At 45.1% G+C, this 24,652-nt stretch overlaps 1 protein-coding gene across 6 annotated transcripts in view; it reads left to right on the top strand.

Annotated features, from left to right (window-relative positions):
* The window catches only part of ube2f (ubiquitin-conjugating enzyme E2F (putative)), a 253,275-nt gene that overhangs the window by 124,114 nt on the left and 104,509 nt on the right, over positions 1 to 24,652 (top strand). For 5 of the 6 annotated variants that reach the window (XM_085985594.1, XM_085985591.1, XM_085985593.1 and 2 more), the window contains exon 4: positions 6,013 to 6,078. The exons of the other annotated variant lie outside the window; for it this stretch is intronic. In XM_085985594.1, coding sequence (XP_085841720.1) covers positions 6,013 to 6,078 — 66 coding nt within the window. The remainder of the gene's footprint in view (positions 1 to 6,012; positions 6,079 to 24,652) is intronic. 6 annotated transcript variants of the gene reach the window in all.

Below are 24,652 nucleotides of genomic sequence, written 5' to 3'. Positions count from 1 at the left end.
CTTCGATGTCTCCATCGATACCTGGCCACCATACAAACGCCCTAGCTAGGTTCTTCATTTTCACTCCACCCAGATGCCCCTCGTGAAGCTCCTTTAGCACTTTATCCTGGAGTTTGGGTGGAATCACCACTCTGGATCCACACATCAAGGTTCCTCGGCACACTGACAGCTGTTCTCTTCTTTGCGAGAATGCTGGCAACAGTGGTTCGCCATGTGCTGGCCATCCCTTTATTGTTAAATCGTAGACCCGTGAGAGAGTAGGGTCATTTCTGGTCTCCCTTTCAATGGCAGAATTTGTCACCGGTAGACATTCCACTATGGTAGATTGGAATATCTCTACTGGGTCTACTGTAGGTGCCTCTTCTATCGTTGGCAACGGCAGGCGCGATAAACCGTCAGCATTCCCATGCTGTTTTGACCCTTTGTATTCAATGTTGTATTGGTGTGCCCCTAGAAAAAGGGACCACCTCTGTAGTCTTTGTGCCGCCATAATGGGGACACCTTTCTTAGGGTTGAATATGGAGATGAGGGGTTGATGGTCAGTCAGCAAGGTAAATTTTTGTCCGTGTAGGTAATGGTTGAATTTCTTCACTCCCCATACCAGGCTGAGTGCTTCCCTGTCTATCTGGGAATAGTTACGCTCAGCTGAGTTCAATGAGCGTGACGCAAAAGCTATCGGCCGTTCCGAGCCATCAGGGAATCTATGGGACAATACCGCTCCTATGCCGTAAGGGGATGCATCGCACGCCAGTCTGATTGGTAGTGATGGGTTGTAATGAGCCAAAACCTTCTCGGATGTGATTAAGTCTTTACATTTATGGAAGGCACGTTTACAGTCTTCGTTCCATTTCCAAATCACTCCTGTGTGTAGAAGATCATTAAGAGGGTGTAGAATAGTTGATAAGTTTGGTAAAAATTTATGATAGTAATTTATTAATCCCAGGAATGACCTCAATTGTGAAACATTTTCAGGTGCTGGGGCTTTTATAACTGCTTCAATTTTTTCAGGTGACTTATGCAACCCTTCCTTATTAATTATGTGGCCACAATATGATATCTGATTTTGGAAAAATTCGCACTTGGGGCGATTTGCTCGTAGGCCCCGTTCTTTCAGCCTAGTGAGCACCTGCTCCAAATTGGCACGGTGCTCGTTGTCGTTTTCTCCTGCTATAAGGATGTCGTCTAGGTAACACTGAGTCCCCGGAATCCCTTGCAGGACTTGCTCCATAGCTCTTTGCCAGATAGCTGGAGCTGATGCTACTCCAAAAACCAGTCGATTGTACTGGTACAGGCCTTTGTGTGTGTTTATTGTGAGATACTTTTTAGAGGTCTCCTCAACCTCCATCTGTAGATATGCCTGTGCCAAGTCAATTTTTGTGAAACGTTTTCCTCCGGATAGTGAGGCGAAAATATCTTCTATCCTCGGAAGAGGATACTGTACCGTGTGAAGGACCGGGTTTACAGTCACCTTAAAGTCCCCACAGATGCGAATTTTTCTCTGTTCCTCAGTTATTTTTCAATGCTTTTTTCATGACTGGAACGATGGGTGTTGCCCATTCGCTCCAATCTATTTTGGATAATACGCCTGCCTTTTCCAAATTCTCCAGCTCTGCCTCGACTGCCGGACGTATTGCGTATGGCACCGGTCTTGCCTTAAAAATTTTTGGAATTGCTGCATCTTCCACTTTTATTGAGGCGGTGATGCCTTTCAAGGTTCATAGTTTCTCTTGAAACACTTCTTTGGCGTTGGCCAAGATGTCTTTTAATCGTTCAGATATGATGTCATCATTGTTTTTTTCCTTACTGGTCACCGTCAGTGCCTGAATGGAGTGCCAGTCTAAACGTATCTTCCTTATCCATTCACGTCCCAACAACGGTGGACCACCATCTTGTAGAATGTATAAATACAACTTTTGTATTTCTTTGCCGTTGTATACCACAGGCACCTTTATTTTTCCTTTGGGGTAGACTTTCTGCCCCGTATATGTTTTTAAGATAATGGATGTGTCTTTTAGAGGTATATGCGAAAATAGCCTCTCGTAATCTCGTCGATTTATTACGGTTAGAGCTGATCCTGTATCTAGCTCCATTTTAACTGGGGACCCTGCTATTATGAGGGTAACCCAAATGGTCTGGTAATCTTCATTGGCAATTACATTATGTAATTTGAGAGAGCTTAGTCTCTTGTTCCCGGAGTCGCTGTCGCTCTTCTGGTCTTTGGAGCTACTGTCCGTCATCATTTGTACCTTTCTGTGCTTTTCCTTATTGATTCTTTTCCCGTTAGTGGATTTTTTATTTTCAGATCGGCATACACGTGGAATGTGTCCCATCTTTCCGCATCGCCTGCATGCTTTTTCTTTGAACCAGCAATCCCTCTGGTCATGGTTGGATCTGCCGCAGCGATAACATCTCTCGAAACCCCGTGTCATTTCATGGGTGCCGAAGTCCTGTGGCCTTTGCTGTATCTTTGCCGCTCCTATTGCACTGAAAGCCTTGTCCAGTGTTAAATCTTTTCCAGAAGATACCTTTTTTTGTGTTTCTACACTTAGGGGATCGCAGATGAATTTGTCTTGCAGAGAATCTGCCAGTCCTGCCTCGAATTGGCAGTGTAGGGTATCAACAATCTCCTCAAAATTCTTGTCCATCGGTTCGGCTGGAGTGATTAAGTTGCGTAACAGCTTGTATGTTTCTGCGCCCATTAGATCCAGAAGCACTGAAGCTTTTTTTTCATCTTCTATTCCATTTGCGGTGCAAAACACCTCCACTCTTTCTACATATGTGGTCCAATCCTCTATCTTGTTATCAAAAACATCAATATTGCCAAAGTTAGGCTCTGTTTCGTTATCAAAAGCATCAATATTGCCAGACTTAGGCATTTCAAAAAAGATATGGCGCTTCCCGCGCTTTTTTTTTCTCTCTGTAGCAACGATATGGCGCTTCCTGCGCTTTCCCGCCGCTGCTACCGATAACAATGCTGTTTTACTGTGGTTTCCGTTTATTCACTGTTGGAGACTCGTTCCCGACGGAGGTCTAAACGCTGACCTGCTTGCCGTGCTGGCCGTCTCCCGAGTGCACCCTCCCAGTCCATTATTGCTTGCCTCCGATTTCGCTGCCTGTCTCAGCTGTAGAGCCCGCCGCTGGAGCCCCAGCCTGACGCCCAGGAAGGATTAGCGCAGTACCTGCCACCAGCTTGGCCAGCTGGTGAAACCACAGTTTCTATTACTTCCTTGAGTCTTCTGGACGCTGGAGGAATCGATGTCCTTGAGGTGCTGCCGAATTGCAGGTAAGTCCGTTTCCCATCCTCGTCGCCACTGTGGTGTCCGTGTGTAGATAAAGACACTGAAGACAGGAGTTGGTTCATAGGTATTTACTAAGCAAGTCTGGGGGGGGGGGGGGGGTTCTAAAGGATATACACAATACACAGGCTTATATAGCCCAAGTGGCAATTACCGGCATTACGCACACCTGGGGCTCTTAAAGGCACATACACCACAATTGCTCTTAAAGGCACATACACCACAATTTACACCACTTAGCTGCTGGGAAAATGCTGAATTATCATTACATCAGATATTACCGGTTATTTCTACATTCCTGATGCACAAATCTCCTACAACAAGATTGCAGCTTTCAAAACAGCACACCATCCCCATTTTGTTAGAGAGGCATTTATTTTTCGATAAAAGGAGAATGTGGCCCTCGGTTAATAGTTTTTGACATGGCCTCCAAGATTTGCTTGCTTTTTCAGTTTGTTTTCTCTGTTTAATACAGTCAGTGATCCAACAGCCTTTACTTTAGGTGTTCATGCAGAATAATGGGTAAGCTTTTAGTGATGAAGTTTTTAAAAGCTTGGTAACTGACTTCCTCAGAAGCTAAGTGTGTGGTCATGAAGACTGCCGTGTGAAATGTCTGCATCAAAAAGGACAGGTATGGAGGAAGTTAATGAAAACCTTATTCTTTGAGGCCCCTATTTATAAAATCCAACATGTTTTTATGGCTTTATCTCCCTGCACTCGCACTTTCAGGAAATTATGTATTTGATCCCTTAGTTCACTCTCTTCATCCACACCCTTTAGTGTCTATCCATTGAGTGTACACTCTCATTCCTTGTTTTTCCTCCCAAAGTGCATTACCTCACACTTATCCACATTAAAATGCTTCTTCCCCCAGTCTACCTTCCTGAAGTTTTTACAGTTCTCCTCACTGTTGACCAATGTTCCCCCTAAGCTGTGTGGCTGCACAGTCACCTGCAAAATCCCGCGCAGGCCGCTCACCGGCTTTTACATCGTAGATACCGCGCATGCACAAAAAATTTGAATGGGCCGCGCATTGGGGGAGGCAAGCCGTGCAGGAGGCAGTGCAGCATACGGGGGACATTGCTGTTGGCCAAATCTCCTTTTGTCATCAGCACATTTTGAGATTGTGTTCCTTGTGCTCAAATCCAACTTTTTCCAACAAGTCTCCAGTGAGACACTTCATGAAACACATTCTGAGAATCTATACACACCACTGCATTCTCTTTATCACTTCTTGCAAAAACTATATTGAAGTTGTCAAACATGACTCCCCTTTAACAAATCTGTGCTGTCTGTCCTTGATTAACCCAGGTATTTCTAAATGCTCACTAATTTTACCTTGAGTTATGGCTTCCAACAGTTTGTCCCAGCTGATATTAGACTAACTGGTCCAGGACCTCTGCTCTCTCCTTTCTGACTCCTTTTAACAGCCAAGAGTGAAGCCATCAGGGCCCAGTGACTGATCCACTCGGAGTTCTAACATATTCAGTACCAATTCTTCTTCAGTTACCTCTACCAGTTGTTCCATACCCTCGTCTAGTACATCTACATTCTCACTTCCAGCATCAGTTGCAAAAATCAATATAAAGTATTTAATATCTCCACCATGCCATCATCCTCCACAGACTTCTTCCTTCCGCCATGAGAGCTTTACATGTTACTTTTTAACCCTTCTAGTCTCCCTTTCTACCTCCCACTATACTTTCTATATTCCCCGTGATTTTCTTAAGTATTGTCATGGCTACTTTATCATGTGCCTCCCTTTTAAATTTCAGATTTGTTTTAATCTTTCTTTATGGACCTCTATTCCTTGATGCGCCTCTTTTCACCTTTTGAGAATATATTTATTTTGTAGTCGATCCATTTCATGTTTGACGATTCTCCGCTGCCAATTTATCATCCTGTTTGCTAACTATTCTACCCAGTTAATTTGGGACAAACCGTTTATCTCTCTGAATTTTGCCCTTTCCCAGTCCAGTACCCTTATTATTGACAATTTCTATTCTTGCATGTTCTGGTCACCAATTCCCAATTGTTCCCTTGCTGTCATCAGTTATTTGTCCCACTTGATTTTCCAGAAATAAATGGCCATGCTTCGTCAGTAGATCTATAGGATTATTATTACCCCACTACATGGCCTCACTGTCAGGTCTATGGCTTGCCAGCTGAATACTGTAATGGATTGATTGATAATGGCCTGTTATGTAAGTGATGCTCTGATGGATTAACTCATTGCACAATTTGTTGGTTATAATTTCTGTGTTATATATTTATCAAAATTTAGATATAAAGTACAGAAAAACACAGATGCTAAGAACATCTTTAATCAAAGAGTGAAAAATGTTTGTAATAATCTACCTGCCCAGGAGTAGACAGGCAGATTGAGAGCAGTCAAAATACAAATGGATGCTACAATTGGAGGGCTAGGGTACTAGAGGGATGAGCTTCGATGGAGAGTTAATGTACCAGAGGCAGGGGCTTCAATGAGAGAGTTGATGTACCAGATGGAGGGGCTTCGATGGGAGGGTTAATGTACCAGAGGGAGGGGCTTCGATGGGAGAGTTAATGTACCAGAGGGAGGGGCTTCGATGGGAGAGTTGATGTATCAGAGGGATGGGGTAAGGGATCTTTTGTGCTCCTTGACTTTGCTTCTGTTTTTTGTTCTTAGTACTGACTCTACTTTCATTCAGTCCATTTATTGATTTTATTTCTGCAGGCACGTGCAAACTGGATTTCCCTGATGCAAACAAACTTTATTCCTTCCAGCTGAATGTCATGCCAGGTAATCTTTACTAACCTGATCATAGAACTGCTTGGCCGTGGTGTAGAAACAATTAAGACCAAATGAATTCTGTGGTGCTATTGCTGAATAAATCCAGACCCACATGTGCAGCAGTTGGACTGCTTCACTGCTATAAGATATATGCAGTATATAATAGTGCTGTAGTTGACAGGTGGAGAAGCTGATTTATTCAACATAGTAGAACTCTCGCCCCTGATTCAGAAGGTCGTGGGCTCAAGTCCCCCTCCAGAGACTTGAGCACGTAAACTAGGCTGACACTCCCAGTGCAGTACTGAGGGAGTGCTGCACAGTCAGAGGATAAGACGTTAAACCGAGGTCCCTTCTTCCCTCTCGGGTGGATGTAAAAGATCCCATGACACTATTCGAAGAAGAGCAGGGGGAGTTCTCTTGGTATCCTGGCCAACATTTATCCCTCAACCAACATCACTGCAGATTCCCTACATTGCAACAGTGACTGCACTTTAAAAGGCACTGACTGTAAAGCGTTTTGGGACATCGTGGAAGTTGCTATATAATTGCAAGTTCTTTCTTGCTGTAATCTTCCAAAGTTCTCTAGATTAAGGAACCGTCCCTTTAAATTAGAAAATTGCACATGTCACTCCGCTTTTTAAGAATGGCAAGAGAGGGAAACCAGGGAATTATAGGCCAGTTCACCTAACATCTGTTGTCGGGAAATTGCTAGAGTCTATAATTAAGGATAAGGTGACTGAACACCTCGAAAATTTTCAGTTGATCAGAGAGAGCCAGCATGGATTTGTGAAAGGTAGGTCATGCCTGACAAAACTGATTTAATTTTTTAAAGAGTTCACTGAAGTAGTGGACAGAGAGGCCTAGAAATTCACTATGGCCCCGCCAGCTGGCTAGCGCCCAAAAGTTAGCGCTGGGCGGGAAGCCTATAGCGATCGCCAGATATTCATTGTTAGCGCCCCAATTCGGAGCCGGGCGCTATACCAGGGTGTGCCCGCCTCCGCTTGGGGCGCTGACACTGAATATCAGTGCTCTTGGCGCCGCTGCGCCAGCCGCTGCGGAGCGGCAGGCTGTGGTACTGCAGGCCTCCTCCTTCTCTTAAGGGGGAGGTGCCTGCAACAGCCGGAGCCCCGATCGCGAGTGCCGGCAAAAGAGCCCGGCACAACGGAGAAGTGCCGGGCTCCCGCAAACCAGCCGGCAATGCCGCGGGGGGGGGGGGGGGGGGGCGGCGGGGTGGAGGAGGCCGGGGAAGGAGGTGCGGGCAGGCGGCCGCCGAAAAAGCGGCCGGCCGCACCTTCCCCTTTAAAGCGCCCCACTAAGGATTCAGTACGGCCCCGTTCTCTGGTCGCTGTTTGCGGCCGCTTCGGAGGAGGCGGCCGCAACTAAATATGGGGATCGGGGCGGTACCGGGGCACTGCGCACACCGATGACGTCATCGGTGCCGGCGCAGCGCTAACGGCTACCGCCGCCAATACCGCTGCGCTGAATATCTGCGCAAACTCATTTTTGGCGCAAAATCACTCTTTAGGCGTTAACTGGGCGCAAAGCTGGCAGCGCCCTAATGAATTTCTAGGCCAGAATGTCTATGCATGTTATTTATATGGACTTCCAGAAGGCATTTGATAAAGTTTTTATTTATTCATTTATGGGATGTAGGCGTCACTGGCAAGGCCAGCATTTATTGCCCATCCCTAATTGCCCTTGAGCAGGTGGTGGTGAGCTGCCGCCTTGAACCGCTGCAGTCCATGTGGTGAAGGTACTCCCACAGTGCTGTTTGGTAGGGGGTTCCAGGATTTTGACCCAGTGACGATAAAGGATCAGCGATATACTTCTAAGTCAGGATGGTGTGTGACTTGGAGGGGAACTAGGAGGTGGTGGTGTTCCCATGTGCCTGCTGCCCTTGTCCTTCTAGGTGGAAGAGGTCGCGGGTTTGGGAGGTGCTGTCACAGTCCCACATAAGAGACTGTTATCAAAGGTTGAAACCCACAGAATTGAGGGAAGAGTGACCATAATATGATAGAATTTTATATTGAGTTTGAAAGTGATTTAGTTAAATCCAAAACGAAGGTCTTAAATCTGAACAAAGCAAACTACGTAGGCATGAGGGGTGAGTTGGTTAAGGTAGATTGGGAAACTACATTAAAAGGTATGATGGTAGACAAGCAATGGTTAGCATTTGAAGAATTAATACATAATTTACAATAAATACACATTCCTTTAAGGCACAAAAACCCCACAGGAAAAGTGGTCCAACCGTGGCTAACAAGAGAAGTTAAAGATAGTATTAGATCAAAGGAAGAGGCTTATATTGTTGCCAAAAAGAGCAGTAAGACTGAGGATTGGGAGGATTTTAGAATTCAGCAAAGGAGGACCAAGAAATTGATAAGGAAAGAAAAAAAAGAACGAGAATAAATTAGCAAGAGACATAAAAACAGATTGTAAAGGTTTCTATAGGTATGTAAATAGGAAGAGATTAGTGAAAGTAAAGGTGGGCCCATTAGAGGCAGAGACAGGAGAAATTATAATGGACAATAAGGAAATGGCAAAGACATTAAACAAATACTTTGTATCTGTTTTCACAATAGAGGACACAAAAAACATTCTGGAAATAATGGGGAACCGGGTCCAGAGAGAATGAGGAACTTCAAGAAATCAGTATAAGTAAAGACTTAGTACTGGAGAAATTAATGGGACTAAGTGGTGACAAATCCCCTGGACCTGACGACCTGCATCCTAGGGTTTTAAGAGGTAGCTGCAGAGATAGTGGATGCACTGGTATTAATGTTAAAGAATTCCCTAGATTCTAGAACAGTCCCCAAGGATTGGAAGGTAGCAAACATAACCCCGTTACTTAAGAAAGGAGGAAGAGAAAAAACGGGGAACTATAGGCCAGTTAGCCTGACATCAGTAGTAGGCAAAATGCTAGAATCTATTATTAGGGACGTGGTAACAGGGCACTTATGTAATACCCACTGGAAATGTTATGTACGCTAAGTATGGTTATCAATCTTTAACTTAGACACTGTATTATCATTGCTATAAATCCCTGGGTTAAAGTTGCCCATGTGAAGGTACGGCAAGAACTTTTAAGGACACAATGTGACTAAGAGCAGACTTTCCATAATTCTGCACCAGTATCAACTGTTGCAGACAGTGAGGCTGCGCAGTCTCCAGGCAGAAACCCCAGGAGGAAGGGGTGGAGTCGGGGTTTTTCGAGCGGGAAGAAAGGGGCGACTGGAAGAGAAGAGGGCAGGAGCTCTGAAAAGAGGGCTCAGGAGGCAAATGGCTGCCGCATCCCGTCCCGGGCTTCCAAACTCGGCCGCCGCCCTTCGTATTAGTAGCTCTGCATCCAGAACTCAAAGTGGGATTCAGTGATCGTGAAGAGAATTCAACGAAGGGGTTCGGAGTCGTAAGTCTTGCAGACATTATACATACCATGAGCTCCAACTTAAGCGCGCCAACGAAAGAGTGCACTCGAATTTGGACACAGGGACAGATTCTCCTTTGAATCCATGTAAATGGAGAATGTATGTTTATTATGTCTAGATTCATTCTAATGTATGCAAATGTCTAATTTAGTTCATTGACCTGTAATCATCTTATACTGTCTGACGTTAAAACTATAAAGTAAGATAATTAGAATTAAGCCATTGTAGTAGTGATCTCCTTGCTGGACTTAGGAATACTGTCTACAACAGAGACCACATCTCACATATATCTAGAGAACTGTGAAGGGGTTACATTTTGGGGGCTCGTCCGGGATTGTGGTCTATTTATGTCAGTAAATTAACAGTATTGAATGCTCATTGCTAAGAGAGTGGTTTGTGGTTTCTACTGGGCTGTTTGAGCATAAAAGATGGATGTTATTGAGGTTGAAGCTTGGTGCAAACGGAAGCAGATAGCTACTACCCATGCCATTGTGCTGAATGGTGTTGCTAACGATGACCCTGATGATGTCTTGCTAAGGGCTCTGAATTGTGTCAAAGCCTTTGGAAAGGTTAGGATAGTTGAGCGCTGCTTGGATACAGCTACCAAGAAGCAGTTTGTGTTGATCCAGACATCAGAGAACCTGAGAGGTCATGGTTTACCTGAGGCAGTTGGGCTTTCTGAAGAGGCTGGTCCCTGGCCAGTTCAGTTTGTCCCTATTACTACTAAGGAAGAAGAAGGGTTTCAGACCAAGTTGTTGTCATTCTTGGGACAAGAAGGAAAGACTGTTGCTGATGTCAAAGGTTTGATAGGTCCTTCGGCCCTGGATATGAACACTCAGTTGGTCAGTGCCATTAGTTCTCTGGTGGATAAATGCACCAATCTGCCCTTCGAGGCTCAGGGATACCGTAAGCTCCGTATGTTCTCAGGAGTGAGACCAACTCCCAGTGGGGAAGAAGAGTACGACGCCTGGGCTGAGCAGACCCTGCCTCTGCTAGAGGAATGGCAGTGCAGTGACAATGTGAAGAGGCAGAGAATAGTAGAAAGCCTTAAGGGTCCTGCTGCTGACATTGTAAGATTCTTAAAGGCGCAGAACACCTCTGCTACTTCCTTTGACTACATGCAGGCTCTAGAAACTGCCTTTGGAACTACTGAAACCATTTCAGATTTGATGGTCAGATTCAGAAGCACATTCCAGTGTGAGGGAGAGAAGCTGTCCAGTTATCTGCTGAGAATAGACAAACTGCTGCATTGTATGTTACGGAAAAGAGGGATTGAGTTGCCTGAAATGAATCGGTTCCGCATTGAACAGGTTGTGCGAGGTGCATTGCTCGAAGACGTGACTGCTCTTCGCATACGCATGACCCATAAGTTGCGAGATCCACCTACCTTCACTGAGCTGCTAAGGGAAGTCAGAGAGGAGGAGGATATGCTTCAGGCCCGGAATGTAGCAAAGAGTGCTGTGATGTCCAAGCTTGTGACTCCTGTTACAGTTCCTACTCCTAAGGGTGATGTCAACCCTGAGATGGAACAGCTGAAGAAGGAAATAAATGTCATGAGAGCCGAGATGGCATATTTTCGGTCTAAGCCCAACACAGAAAGGGATGACGCACGGGTGCAAAAGGTTGAACACCCTGCGAAGTCTAACAGCAAAATGAATGATTCCTCTAAAGGATATCCCCATGAAGGAGATAGACCTGGAGTCTTTTGTTATAACTGTGGAAAGGATGGACATTTCAAGCGAGAATGTAGAGGTGAGGAAAATCTAAAAAAAGTAAATGACCGTCTCATAAAACTTACCAAGAAGTCGGGAAACTACAAAGGGGCACAGTAACGGAACGGCCTGCTGTCCCTGTAGTTAAGACACGTTCCGCTAAGTGCAATAATAGACGAGGGGATATGAAAGACATCATACCTGACGGTTTAGTAGGGCCGAGTTCTGCTGTATCAATACAGATTGAAGGCATTTATACTAAAGCTATCCCCGACACGGGTTCTCAGGTTACCATACTGTACAGATCCTTCTATGACCGATACCTGACGCATTTGCCGTTAACCCCAATCAGTCTTCTGCAGATCTGGGGCCTTAGTCCTGCTGATTACCCATATGATGGCTATTTGTCGCTGAGGTTGGAGTTCTTGGAAGCTGATGTAGGGACCACTGAGACCATTGATGCACTTGTGTTGGTTTGCCCTGACCCCATGGTGAAAGGTGAGGTTTCCATACTGGTTGGCAGTAATACACCCATAGTGAGACGACTCCTGACAAGCTGCAAAGAGCAGGGAGGTGAAAACTTCTTGAGCACCAGACACATTCACCCTGTTTTCAAAAAGGCTTTTGAGAAACTGCCTGAACTTTCTTCCGACATAGATAGCAAAAGAGGAACTGTGTGGTACGTTCGAGCCAAACCTATCACCCTGCGTCCTGGAGGAGTGGCTAGAATCCCTGGGATACCAAAATTCCCTGGAACGCCAGGTACTGAAGCCATTCTGATAGAGTCACCTGATGATCCTGCAGAAGAGTCACGGTTTCCAAATGAGCTTCTGGTGAGACCAGAGTTGCAGACCCTGACAGCTGTGATGTCAAGGAGAGTTACAGTGAACGTGAGGAATATGTCAGGCAAAGGAATCACATTGAGGAAAGGAATGCCGATTGCGCATCTGTTTCCTGTAAATGTACTGTCGTCACATGTGAAGGAAGAGTCCAAAGTTAACTCAACCGGATATCTGACACCCTCCTCCTTCAACTTTGGAGATTCATTCGTTCCTAAAGAATGGAAGGACCGATTAGTCAGGAAGATGATGGAGCGGAGAGGAGTTTTCTCTACTCATGAGTTTGATGTTGGTAGTACTCGCCATTCTATCAGAATTACCGAGGATAAACCCTTTCGGGAGAGGTCTCGACGGCTGGCACCAGCTGACATCGAAGCAGTGAGACAGCACCTGTCGCAGTTAAAAGAAGCTGAGATCATTACCGAGTCCAGGAGTCCTTATGCATCTCCTATAGTGGTGGTGAGGAAAAAGAACGGAAAGATTCGGATGTGTGTGGACTTTAGGACGCTTAACAGACGTACTATTCCCGACCAATACACCGTTCCAAGAATTGAGGATGCACTGGCTTGTCTTAATGGAAGCAAGTGGTTCAGTGTGTTGGATCTCAGAAGTGGATACTACCAAATACCGATGAGTGAATCGGACAAAGAAAAGACAGCCTTTATATGTCCAGTTGGGTTCTACCAATTTGAAAGGATGCCACAGGGAGTTTCAGGCGCTCCAGCAACTTTTCAAAGAATAATGGAACAAACAGTTGGGGACATGAACTTGCTCGAAGTATTGGTGTACTTGGACGATATCATTGTGTTTGGGGCAACCCTTGAAGAACACGAAGCTCGGTTGCTGAAAGTGCTTGGTCGCCTGGAGGATGAAGGTCTCAAGCTATCATTGGACAAGTGTCAGTTTTGCCAAACATCCGTGTCCTATGTGGGGCACATTGTATCACAGGATGGAGTAGCCACAGATCCATCCAAGATCGAAGCTGTTACCACATGGCCCAAACCGAACATAGTGACTGCCTTGTGGTCATTTCTTGGGTTCTGCGGATATTGCAGGCGCTTTGTGCAGGATTACTCCAAAGTGGCCCATCCTCTGAATCAGCTGCTGGCTGGTTACCTCCCACCAGCCGAGAGGAAGAAAAAGGCTAAAGGTAAAGAGAACAAGGACTACTTCAAACCCTCTGAGCCTTTTGGTGTTAGATGGGATGAGAAATGCGAAGAGGCCTTCCACACCTTAAAGCAAAGTCTTACTCAAGCCCCCATGTTGGCTTTTGCAAACCCACAGCTGCCATATGTGCTACACGTGGATGCCAGTCAAGAAGGGTTGGGTGGTGTGTTGTATCAGGACCAAGGAGCAGGGCTGAGACCCGTAGCGTTCATCAGTCGCAGTCTTACGCCATCAGAGCGTAACTACCCAGCTCATAAGCTAGAATTCTTGGCGTTGAAGTGGGGGGTGGTGGATAAGCTGCAGGATTATCTGTATGGAGCGAAGTTTGAAGTGAGGACAGGTTAATGGATTATTGTCTATGTGTTGACTTCGGCAAAACTTGATGCCACCGGCCACCGCTGGCTTGCTGCACTATCTGCTTACGACTTTAGTCTCAGGTACAGACCTGGGAACCAGAACATTGACGCAGATGCTCTGTCTCGTCGCCCACACTACCAGAAACCAGAGTGGAAAGATGTTGCTTCAGCAGATGTGAAAGTAATGTGTCAGATGTCCGTGGTATCTGGACCAAAGAATTCATTTCATGCCCGAGAGATTGACCACTTGGGAGCGTCAATGCATGCTGTTCCCCAAGCATTTTGCAACCTTTCCAGTTTGGATGTACAAAACTTACCCATGTTGTGTTCATCTGAAATATCCAAAGCACAACAGGAGGATCCCTGTATTCATGAGGTGTTTTCAGCTCTCCGTCTGGGTGATATTACACAGATCGACAAATCAAAACATCCTGACTGTCGTCTGCTCCTAAGAGAATGGGACCACTTGGAAATTAAAGAGGGAGTGTTGTGTAGAATCACTCACCCACCCACTAAACCATGTCATTCACAGTTGGTCCTGCCTGAAAAGTACAGGGAAATAGTGATGAAGTCTTTGCATGATGACGCAGGTCATCTGGGAGTAGATAAGACCTATGGGTTGGTCAAGGACAGATTCTATTGGCCGCGTATGAAGTCTGCGGTTGAGGAGTTCTGCAAGTCCTGTGCACGTTGTGTCCAGAGAAAGACTTTACCTAAAAGAGTTGCTCCTCTGTTTCACATGCAAAGTGATGGACCTCTAGACCTTGTCTGTATGGATTTTCTGTCCATCGAACCCGATTCCAGCAATACCGCAAATGTCTTGGTCATTACAGATCATTATACTCGCTACGCCCAAGCTTTTCCCACAAAGGATCAGAAAGCATCCACCGTTGCCAAAGTGTTGTGGGAGAAATACTTCATCCACTATGGACTGCCAAAGCGAATACACAGTGATCAAGGTAGAGACTTTGAAAGTAGACTTATACATGAGTTGTTGTCCATGCTCGGGATTGAGAAGTCAAGAACAACTCCATACCATCCTCAGGGAGATCCTCAACCTGAGCGGTTTAACAGTACTTTGTTAGACATGCTTGGAACGCTGGATTCAAAGCGAAAGAACAAGTGGGGTCGGCACATTGGACATCTTGTTCATTCTTATAATTGTACCCGAAATGACGCTACTGGTTTTTCACCGTACTACCTCATGTTTGGACGTGAAGCGAGGATGCCGGTGGATTTGTGTTTCGGAGTATCCAGTGATGGCACATCACAGAGAACTTACCTCAAGTATGTATCTGACATGAGAAAGGAATTGCAAGCTGCTTATGAACTTGCTGAGTCTGTTTCTGCCAAACAGAATTGTTAAGTCTGTGAGTTGTTCAAGTAATTAATACTCAGACTTAATCAGTAACAATAAAACAGGTCTTTACTGGTAGGAGGTAGGGACTACACTGAATACAAGATTACTGCACAGTGCTTATATACCGGTGTGTTCACCCCCGGTATTACGTCTACAGCAGCCTGAGAAAGTAGTACATCTCTTAAGGTGGAACAGGCTTAAGCTCTCTTAAGGTGGAACAGGTTACATACACAACACTCCTCCCTTCTTAGCTTTATAGTCATCCCCCCATTTAACATAACGTAATAACATATATACATATATAACTTCATGTTTAACGTAACATATCACAGATTCAGTCTCTGCGGAAAACAGTTCACAGATTCAATCTCTGTGGTGTAGTCGGTTCACGTTACTCAGTCAATAGTCCTTTCATGGATTTAACAGCTTGAACTTCCGAACTGATTTGGCTCCGTTCGGAGGGACCACGTGTGTGATCTGGTAGAGGTGATAATGGTTCAGATGGGTCATCTTCTGTTTTGACTTTTCCTTTTCTGCTTCTTGGAGACTCTCTGGGCTCCACTGTCAGCTGCCAGCTGCATGCGCAGTTCCTCCTTCTCTTCCTCCTTTTTCCGTAGTAGAGCCACCTTCTCCCGATGTTCCGTAGACTTTCGGTGCTCCTCCATGATTTCTGTATGGTGGGAGTCGAAGTTACAAGTTGGGCAGGACAGGACATAGTAATATTCGGTGTCGTCCTGATCTAGGCCAGCGAGAGGGTCTTCTATTTCCTCCATACCCAGCTGGGCGTTAGCCAGCTTTTGTTCCAAGTCCAGACATCTTTCCTGAAGAGACTTCTTCATGCGTACCTCTTCATCCAGCTTTTTCTGGGCTTTCAGCAAGTCGTTTACTAATGACCTCATTTGAGATTTTACTACTTCAACTTCTTTTGGAGATTGATTGATCGGACTATTCAATCCCTCTACCGGAGCAGCTGTTTCAGCGGTCTGTTGTTCTACGTTGACGTGAGTCAGCGTACTTTTGGCATCCAAGGGCTGCTCTGTTGCAGTCATCTCAGTCTGTGTTGCCACCTCAGCTCTTCCAATAACCTTTGAGAGCTCCGAACCCCTTTCGTTTGAATATTGAAGTTCGTGTTCAAGTTTTTCCCATTTCAGAGTCCTGTCCTTCAGCATATGCAGGAGTTGGCTGACCGTTAACTCCTCTGACATCAGACGTTTTGTGTGCTCCTGCGCCATTTGCTCCAGCAGCTGCTTCTGTTGTCTTTCCAGATGTTCCCACTCTATATCAAAGAACTCTTTCGTCGCATTCATCTCTTGCTCAAAACGGCGAATCATTTGTTCTAATTGCTGTTGCAGTTTGAAATGGAGTTGAGTTCGAGCCCAGTGTCCCTCAAAAATGTGCATATCAGTAGACTTGACAGACTCAGAATTCTCTGTTAAACTATTGTTGTTGCTCAGTGGAATTCTGTGCTGAAACTTTGTCTTTTGCACATGGGTTGGTCTTACCATCATCAGTTCTCGAGTCTGGGCTGATTATCTGCACCGAGTTCTCACTCTTTATGGCTTTTAGCGAATGCCAGTCCATATTTATGTTTCTAAACCACTCCCGGCCTAGTAGTGGTGGACCTCCCTCCGGTAGCACATATAAGTCCATTATTTGACTTCCTTCGCCCTTGTTGGCCACTGCAACCTTTATTGTCCCGATGGGGTACACTCTCTGCCCCGTGTAGGTTGTCAATATAATCTCCGTATCCTGTAGGGGAATATGTTGGAATAACCTTCTGTAATCTTTCTTATTCATGACCGACAATGCCGATCCAGTGTCCAATTCCATTTTTACTTGGACTCCTTCTATCTGAAGAGTAACCCAAATTGTCTGGAGGTCTGCACCCTTACCAACGTTGAGTACCCTTAAGCTAGCCAGTTCAATACTGCTTAAGCCAGCCAGTTCATTACTGCCAGCGTCTGGATCGGACTCCTGTTCGGCCACCTTGTGTACCTTTGCGTATTTCCCTTGCGGTGACTTCTTGTTGCTGGTCTTCTTCCCTGACCTGCATACTCTAGCTATATGTCCAAGCTTACCACATGTTCTGCATTCTTGGTTTTTAAACCAACACTGGTTCTGATCATGCGTTGTCTTTCCACAACGATAACATTTGCCAGAACTCACACCCAATTTGTGTGCACTGAGCTCCGGTGACCGTAGCTGCATTACTGCCGTGCCTCTCGCTGCGGCTTCGTGTGCTGCTGCCATAGTGACCGCCTTCTCAAGCGTCAGCTCATTCTCCTCGAGCAGTCGCTTTTGTGTATCCTGTTTAAATAAACCACACACAAATTTGTCTCGTAGTGCATCTGTCAGTCCCGTTCCAAACTGGCAATATTTCGCTAATTTACGCAATTCCAGCAAATATTCAGCATTGCTTTCATGCTGTAGCTGCCTTCTGTCGTAAAATTTAAATCGTTCCGCTAGCCTCAGCGGCGTGAGGTTTAGATGATCTTTCAGGACAGTAACAATCTCATCGAACGTCTTATCCGCCGGTTCATCTGGTGATAACAGGTGTTTCAATTGTCCGTATGTCTTCGCACCCATTAAATTTAATAATGTTAGTGCTTTATCAGCCTCACGAATTTTATTGGCCTTACAATAATTTTTAACTCGTTCAACATATATGGCCCAATCTTCGATGTCACTATCAAAGTTGCTAATATTCCCGTGTTTAGGCATTGTAGTACTTTATCAGATTTGCAATTTCTCAGATTTTTTTTTTTTTTACTGCTATCCAAGATGGCGGCTTCCCGCTCTTGCCGTCGCCCTCCGCCCACAAAATGGCGGTTTTCCCGCGCTTGGCGGTCTTCACCCGTCCCCCGACGCCGTCTCCCTTCAGCCCCGAGTGCGGCCCTTATCTCCGCCGCGATCGATGGCCCGCGCTTTTCACCGCGGCTCTCGCGCCTTCAGTGTCTGCCGACGCTGCGCCTTTCAGCCCGAGTGCGGCCCTTATCAGGGATTGCGATCGATGGCCCTTATCTCCGATCGCCCTTGTTCCTCCGACTTCCCCCAGCCCTGTCTTTGCAGCCAACGCTGCTCGGCTTACCCACCACCGAGGTTGAAAAAGAAGCTGCAGGATGTCTTCTGTCCTCCAGTTTTCAGTCGCTGATGGAGGCTTCAGGGTCCTAATGCCTGTCGCTTCCAGTGGGGTGGTGAGATTTGAAACCTCTCTTCAACGTCCTGTCTGTGGACGAAGCCGCCGTGGAATAACTGCCGCAGGGTAAGAATCTGACTCGTCGCCAGTGTTAAGTCTGTGAGTTGTTCAAGTAATTAATACTCAGACTTAATCAGTAACAATAAAACAGGTCTTTACTGGTAGGAGGTAGGGACTACACTGAATACAAGATTACTGCACAGTGCTTATATACCGGTGTGTTCACCCCCGGTATTACGTCTACAGCAGCCTGAGAAAGTAGTACATCTCTTAAGGTGGAACAGGCTTAAGCTCTCTTAAGGTGGAACAGGTTACATACACAACAAGAATAAAGGAAATAAGCAGAGGTATGACCAGAAGATCCGTTTTTCCCAACTCATGCCTGGTGACCGAGTTCTCATACGGAACCTAGGACTTCAAGGGAAACATAAGTTAGCAGACCGCTGGACTTCTACACCTTACATTGTTGAAAGTCAAATGTCACAACTACCTGTGTTTCGGCTAAAACCTGCAGGTGGGAATGGACCCATAAAAATATTGCACCGGAATCATATCCTGCCATTGGGACAGCAAGTGCGTCTGGATCCGCCAGCGGATAATGAGCCGACACCTAGTAGGAGAACCCTGCAGAGAAGAAGAAGGAAAAAAATGAGAAACCAGGAAAACTTTGTTCCAGAAGACAGAAAACCCATGACACAGTGTGTGGATCATGAGGAACCTGATGAGTCGGAAGATGAAGAATGGGATCTATGGTACGACCTCCCAGAAAGACGCATAAGACAGAATCTGGATGAATTGTCTGAACCATTTAGCTCAGACTTGGACATGGTCTGGGAAGAACCAGATGCTTCTGAGAAGGAGATAAAAGAGACTGAAAGGCATGATAACAAAGGAACCAACGCCTCCAACGTAGTTGAAGGAACTGAAGACCGGGTATCCGAAATAAGGAGCTCACAGCGAGTTAAGAAGGTTCCTGAAAGATTGACATACAGTACACTAGGAGTGCCAAGTGTAATGATAGCCCCTACGGTTCGATATGTTACCTCCCTTTATACATGGTTGGGAAGCATGCAACCCCTTATGTGTAAAGTTCATTAGTCATGGGGACATGCCTATATTTGGTAGGGGGGGGGGAGTGTAATACCCACTGGAAATGTTATGTACGCTAAGTATGGTTATCAATCTTTAACTTAGACACTGTATTATCATTGTTATAAATCCCTGGGTTAAAGTTGCCCATGTGAAGGTACGGCAAGAACTTTTAAGGACACAATGTGACTAAGAGCAGACTTTCCATAATTCTGCACCAGTATCAACTGTTGCAGACAGTGAGGCTGCGCAGTCTCCAGGCAGAAACCCCAGGAGGAAGGGGTGGAGTCGGGGTTTTTTGAGCGGGAAGAAAGGAGCGACTGGAAGAGAAGAGGGCAGGAGCTCTGAAAAGAGGGCTCAGGAGGCAAATGGCTGCCGCATCCCGTCCCGGGCTTCCAAACTCGGCCGCCGCCCTTCGTATTAGTAGCTCTGCATCCAGAACTCAAAGTGGGATTCAGTGATCGTGAAGAGAATTCAACGAAGGGGTTCGGAGTTGTAAGTCTTGCAGACATTATACATACCATGAGCTCCAACTTAAGCGCGCCAACGAAAGAGTGCACTCGAATTTGGACACAGGGACAGATTCTCCTTTGAATCCATGTAAATGGAGAATGTATGTTTATTATGTCTAGATTCATTCTAATGTATGCAAATGTCTAATTTAGTTCATTGACCTGTAATCTTCTTATACTGTCTGACGTTAAAACTATAAAGTAAGATAATTAGAATTAAGCCATTGTAGTAGTGATCTCCTTACTGGACTATAGAATACTGTCTACAACAGAGACCACATCTCACATATATCTAGAGAACCGTGAAGGGGTTACACTTAGAAAATCATAATATGATTAGGCAGAGTCAACATGGTTTTATGAAAGGGAAATCGTGTTTGACAAATTTATTTGATTTTTTTGAAGATATAGCAAGTAGGACGGATAATGGGGAACCACTGGATGTAGTGTATTTGGATTTTCAAAAAGCATTTGATAAGGTGCCACACAAGAGGTTATTACACAAAATTAGGACTCATGGTATTGGGATAATATATAAACATGGATTGAGGATGGTTAATGGACAGAAAACAGAGAGTAGGAATAAACAGGACCTTTACAGGTTGGCAGGCTGTAACTAGCAGGGTACTGCAAGGATCAGTGCTTGGGCCTCAGCTATTTACAATCTATATTAATGACTTAGATGAAGGGACTGAGTGTGACGTATCCAAGTTTGCTGATGATACAAAGCTAGGTGGGAAAGTAAGCTGTGAGGAGGCTGCAGAGAGATATAGACAGGTTGACTGAGTGGGCAAGAACATGGCAAATAGATTACAATGTGGGAAGTGTGAAGTTGTCCACTTTGGTAGGAAAAACAAAAAAGCAGAATATTTTTTGAATGGTGAGAGGCAGGGAAATGTTTGCACTCAGAGGGACCTGGGTGTCCTTGTACATGAATTACAGAAAGTTAACACACAGCTACAGCAAGCAATTAGGAAAGCAAATGGTATGTTAACTTTTGTTACAAAGAGATTAGTGTTTGAGAGTAAAGAAGTCTTACTACAATTATACAGGGCATTGGTGAGGTCACATCTTGGGTACTGTGTGCAGTTCTGGTCTCCTTACCTAAGGAAAGACATACTTGCCTTAGAGGGAGTGCAGCGAAGGTTCACTAGTCTGGTTCCTGGGATGAGGGGATTGCCCTATGAGGAGAGATTGAGTAGACTAGGCCTATATTCCCTAGAGTTCAGAAGAATGAGAGGTGATCTCATTGAAACATATAAAATTCTTAAGGGGCTTGGCAGGGTTAATGCTGGGAAAATGTTTCCCCTGGCTGGGGGATCTAGAACATGAGGTCACAGTCACAGAATAAGGGGTCGGCAATTTACGACTGAGATGAGGAGAAATTTCTTCACTCAAAGGGTTGTGAATCTTTAGAATCCTCTACCCCCCAGAGAGCTGTGGATGCTCAGTCATTGAGTATGTTCAAGACAGAGGTCGATAAATTTTTTGAAGTTAAGGGATATGGGGATAGTGCGGAAAGGTGGAGTTGAGGTAGATGATCAGCCGTGATCTTGATGAATGGTGGAGCAGGCTCTAAGCGGCAAATGGCCTACTCCAGCTGCTATTTTCTTATGTTCTTAATTATTGACCTGGTTAGGAAATTGGCTGAACGGCAGGAGACGGGCAGGTAGGTGCTCAAATTGGCAGGATGTGACTAGTAGTGCCCCACAGGGATCTGTGTTGGTGCCTCAACTATTCACAATATTTATTAACGACTTAGATGATGGCATAGAATGTCATATATCCAAATTTGCCGATGACACAAAGATAGGCGGCAGTGTAGACCAGATTATAAAATTACAAAGGAATATTGATAGATTAAGTGAATGGGCAAAACTGTGGCAAATGGATTTCAATGTAAGCAAATGTGAGGTCATCCATTTTGGACCTAAAAAGGATAGAACCGGGTACTTTCTAAATGCTAAAAAGCTAAAAACAGTGGAGGTCCACAGAGACTTGGGGGTTCAGGTACATAGATCATTAAGATGTCATGAACAGGTACAGAAAATAATCAAAAAGGCTAATGGAATGCTTGCCTTTATTAGCCATGGCATAGGATACAAGAGCAGGGGGGTTATGCTTCAACTGCATAAAACACTAGTTAGGCCTCAGCTAGAGTACTGCGTGCAGTTCTGGTCACCACATTACTGGAAAGATGTGATTGCACTAGAGAGGGTACAGAGGAGATTTACAAGGATGTTGCCGGGAGTAGAGAATCTTATCTATGAGGAAAGACTGGATAGGCTGGGTCTGTTTTCCTTGGAACAGAGGAGGCTGAGGGGAGATGTTATTGAGGTGTATAAAATTATGAGGGGCATAGATAAAGTGGATAGAAAGGACCTATTTCCCTTAGCAGAGGGGTCAAAAACCAGGGGGCACAGATTTAAAGTAATTGGTGGAAGGTTTAGAGGGGATTTGAGGGGAAATTTCTTCACCCAGAGGGTTGTGGGGGCCTGGAACTCACTGCCTGAAAGGGTGGTAGAATCAGGAACCTGAACCACATTTAGAAAGTACTTGGATGTGCACTTGGGATGTTCTAACCTGCAAGGCTGCGGATCAAGAGCTGGGAAGTGGGATTAGGCTGGATTGCTCTTTGTTGGCTGGCGCGGACACAATGGGCCAAAATGGCCTCCTTCCGTGCTGTAACTTTCTATGATTCTATCTAGAGGACTAGAGTACAAGGGGAAATCATTGACTTGGTTAGGAAATTGGTTGAGTGGCAGGAGACAGGCAGTAAGAAGTTATGCTGCAGCTGTACAAAACCCTGGTTGGACCACACCTGGAGTACTGTGAGCAGTTCTGGGCACCACACCTTAGGAAGGATGTATTGGCCTTGGAGGGAGTGCAGCGTAGTTGATGAAACCCGGACTTCAAAGGTAAAGTTATGAAAAAAGATTACATAAATTAGGGTTGTATTCCCTAGAATTTAGAAGGTTAAGGGGTGATCTGATCGAAGTTTTCAGGATATTAAGGGGAACAGATGGAGAGAAACTATTTCTGCTGGTTGGGGATTCTAGGATTAGTGGGCACAGTCTAAAAATTAGAGCCAGATCTTTCAGGAGTAAAATTAGGAAACACTTCTACACACAAAGGGTGGTAGAAGTTTGGAACTCTCTTCTACAAACAGCAATTGATGCTAGATCAATTGTTAATTTTAATTTAGAGATTGATAGTTTTTTGTTAACCAAAGATATTAAGGGATATGGGCCAAAGGTGGGTATATGGAGTTAGATCGCAGATCAGCCCATGATCTCATTGAATGTCGGAACAGACTCGAGGGGCTGAATGGCTTACCCCTGTTCCTATGTTCCTAAAAGTGTCAACAGTTAAATGCACTGCCTGGACCTTCATGTTTGTATCCCAGCTTACACTGAGTTTCCTGATTTCAGCATGTGGCAATATGGGCACCTCAGTTGTACTAAGTGCTTTTGAAATTGTGCTCTGGCAAAGACCCAGCATCTTCAGCATAGAAGGAGAGAAAGAAAAGATTGTGTTGCCGGACAGTGCATCTGGTAAAGGGAGGAGAATGCCATGAATGAGAGACAAATACAGTCCCCACCATTTATTGGGGGCTATGGTGAAAACCCCAGAGTTTTAATAGGGAGCTTTCACTATTACTGTACTATGAATGTTGAGCCAATGTAGGTCAGTGAGCACAGGGGTGATGGGTGAATGGGATATGGTGCGAGTTAGGACACGGGCAGCAGAGTTTTGGATGACAAGTTTACAGAGGGTGGAAGATGGGAGGCCGGCCAAGAGTGCGTTGGAATAGTCAAATCTAGAGGTAGCAAAGGCATGGATGAGGGTTTCAGCAGCAGGAAAAAATTAACGGGCACTTGGAGAGGTTTAAGCTAATTAAGGAGAGCCAACACGGATTTGTAAAAGGCAGATCGTATTTGACTAATCTAATTGAATTTTTTGATGGATTAACAGAGAGGATTGATGAAGGGAATGCAATGGATGTTGTCTACATGGATTTTCGGAAGGCGTTTGACAAAGTACCACATAGAAGGCTGGTTAACAAAATTGAGGCTCATTGAATAGGTGGGTCAGTGGCAGCTTGGATAAGGAATTGGCTTAAGGACACAAAACAGCAAGTTGTGGTAAATGGCTGTTTTTCAGAATGGAGGATAGTAGACAGTGGTGTTCCCCAAGTGCTGGGGCCACTGCTTTTTTTGATATATATAAATGACCTGGATATTGGAATACAGGGTAGAATTTCTAAATTTGCCGATGACACCAAACTTGGGGGTATGGCAAATAGTAATGATGATACCAATCGACTGCAACAGGACATAGAAAGGCTAGCAGAATGGGCAGACAAGTGGCAGATGTGTGAGGTGATATATTTTGGCAGAAGGAACAGAGAAAGGCAATATACACTTAATGGCATAGTTTTAAAGAGAGTGCAGGGACAGAGGGACCTGGAGTTAATGTGCATAGGTCCCTGAAGGTGGCAGGACATATTGAGAGAATGGCTAACAAAGCATATGGGATCTTGGGCTTCATAAATAGAGGTATTGAGTGCAAAAGTAAAGAAGTTATGCTGAACCTTTATAAAGCGTTGGTTAGGCCACAACTGGAGTATTGCGTCCAGTTCTGGTCACCACACTTTAGGAAGGATGTGAAGGCACTAGAGAGGGTGCAGAGGAGATTTACCAGAATGATTCCGGGGATGGGGGATCTTAGCTACAAGGGCAGGTTGGAGAAGCTGGATTTGTTTTCATTAGAGCAAAGGAGGTTGAGGGATGATTCGATAGAGGTGTACAAGATTATGACGGGTTTGGATAGGCTAGATAGATGGGGAAAGGCTGTTCCCACTAGTTGATGGTACAAGGACTAGTGGGCACAGATTGAAGGTTTTGGGCAAGAGATACAGGGGGGA

This window comes from Somniosus microcephalus, chromosome 4, assembly GCF_052327205.1.
Source record: "Somniosus microcephalus isolate GS21.2 chromosome 4, FLI_Smic_1.0, whole genome shotgun sequence".
Taxonomy (NCBI): domain Eukaryota; kingdom Metazoa; phylum Chordata; class Chondrichthyes; order Squaliformes; family Somniosidae; genus Somniosus; species Somniosus microcephalus.
Note: the sequence above shows the minus strand (reverse complement) of the source record. Positions and strands in the feature narration are given on the sequence as shown.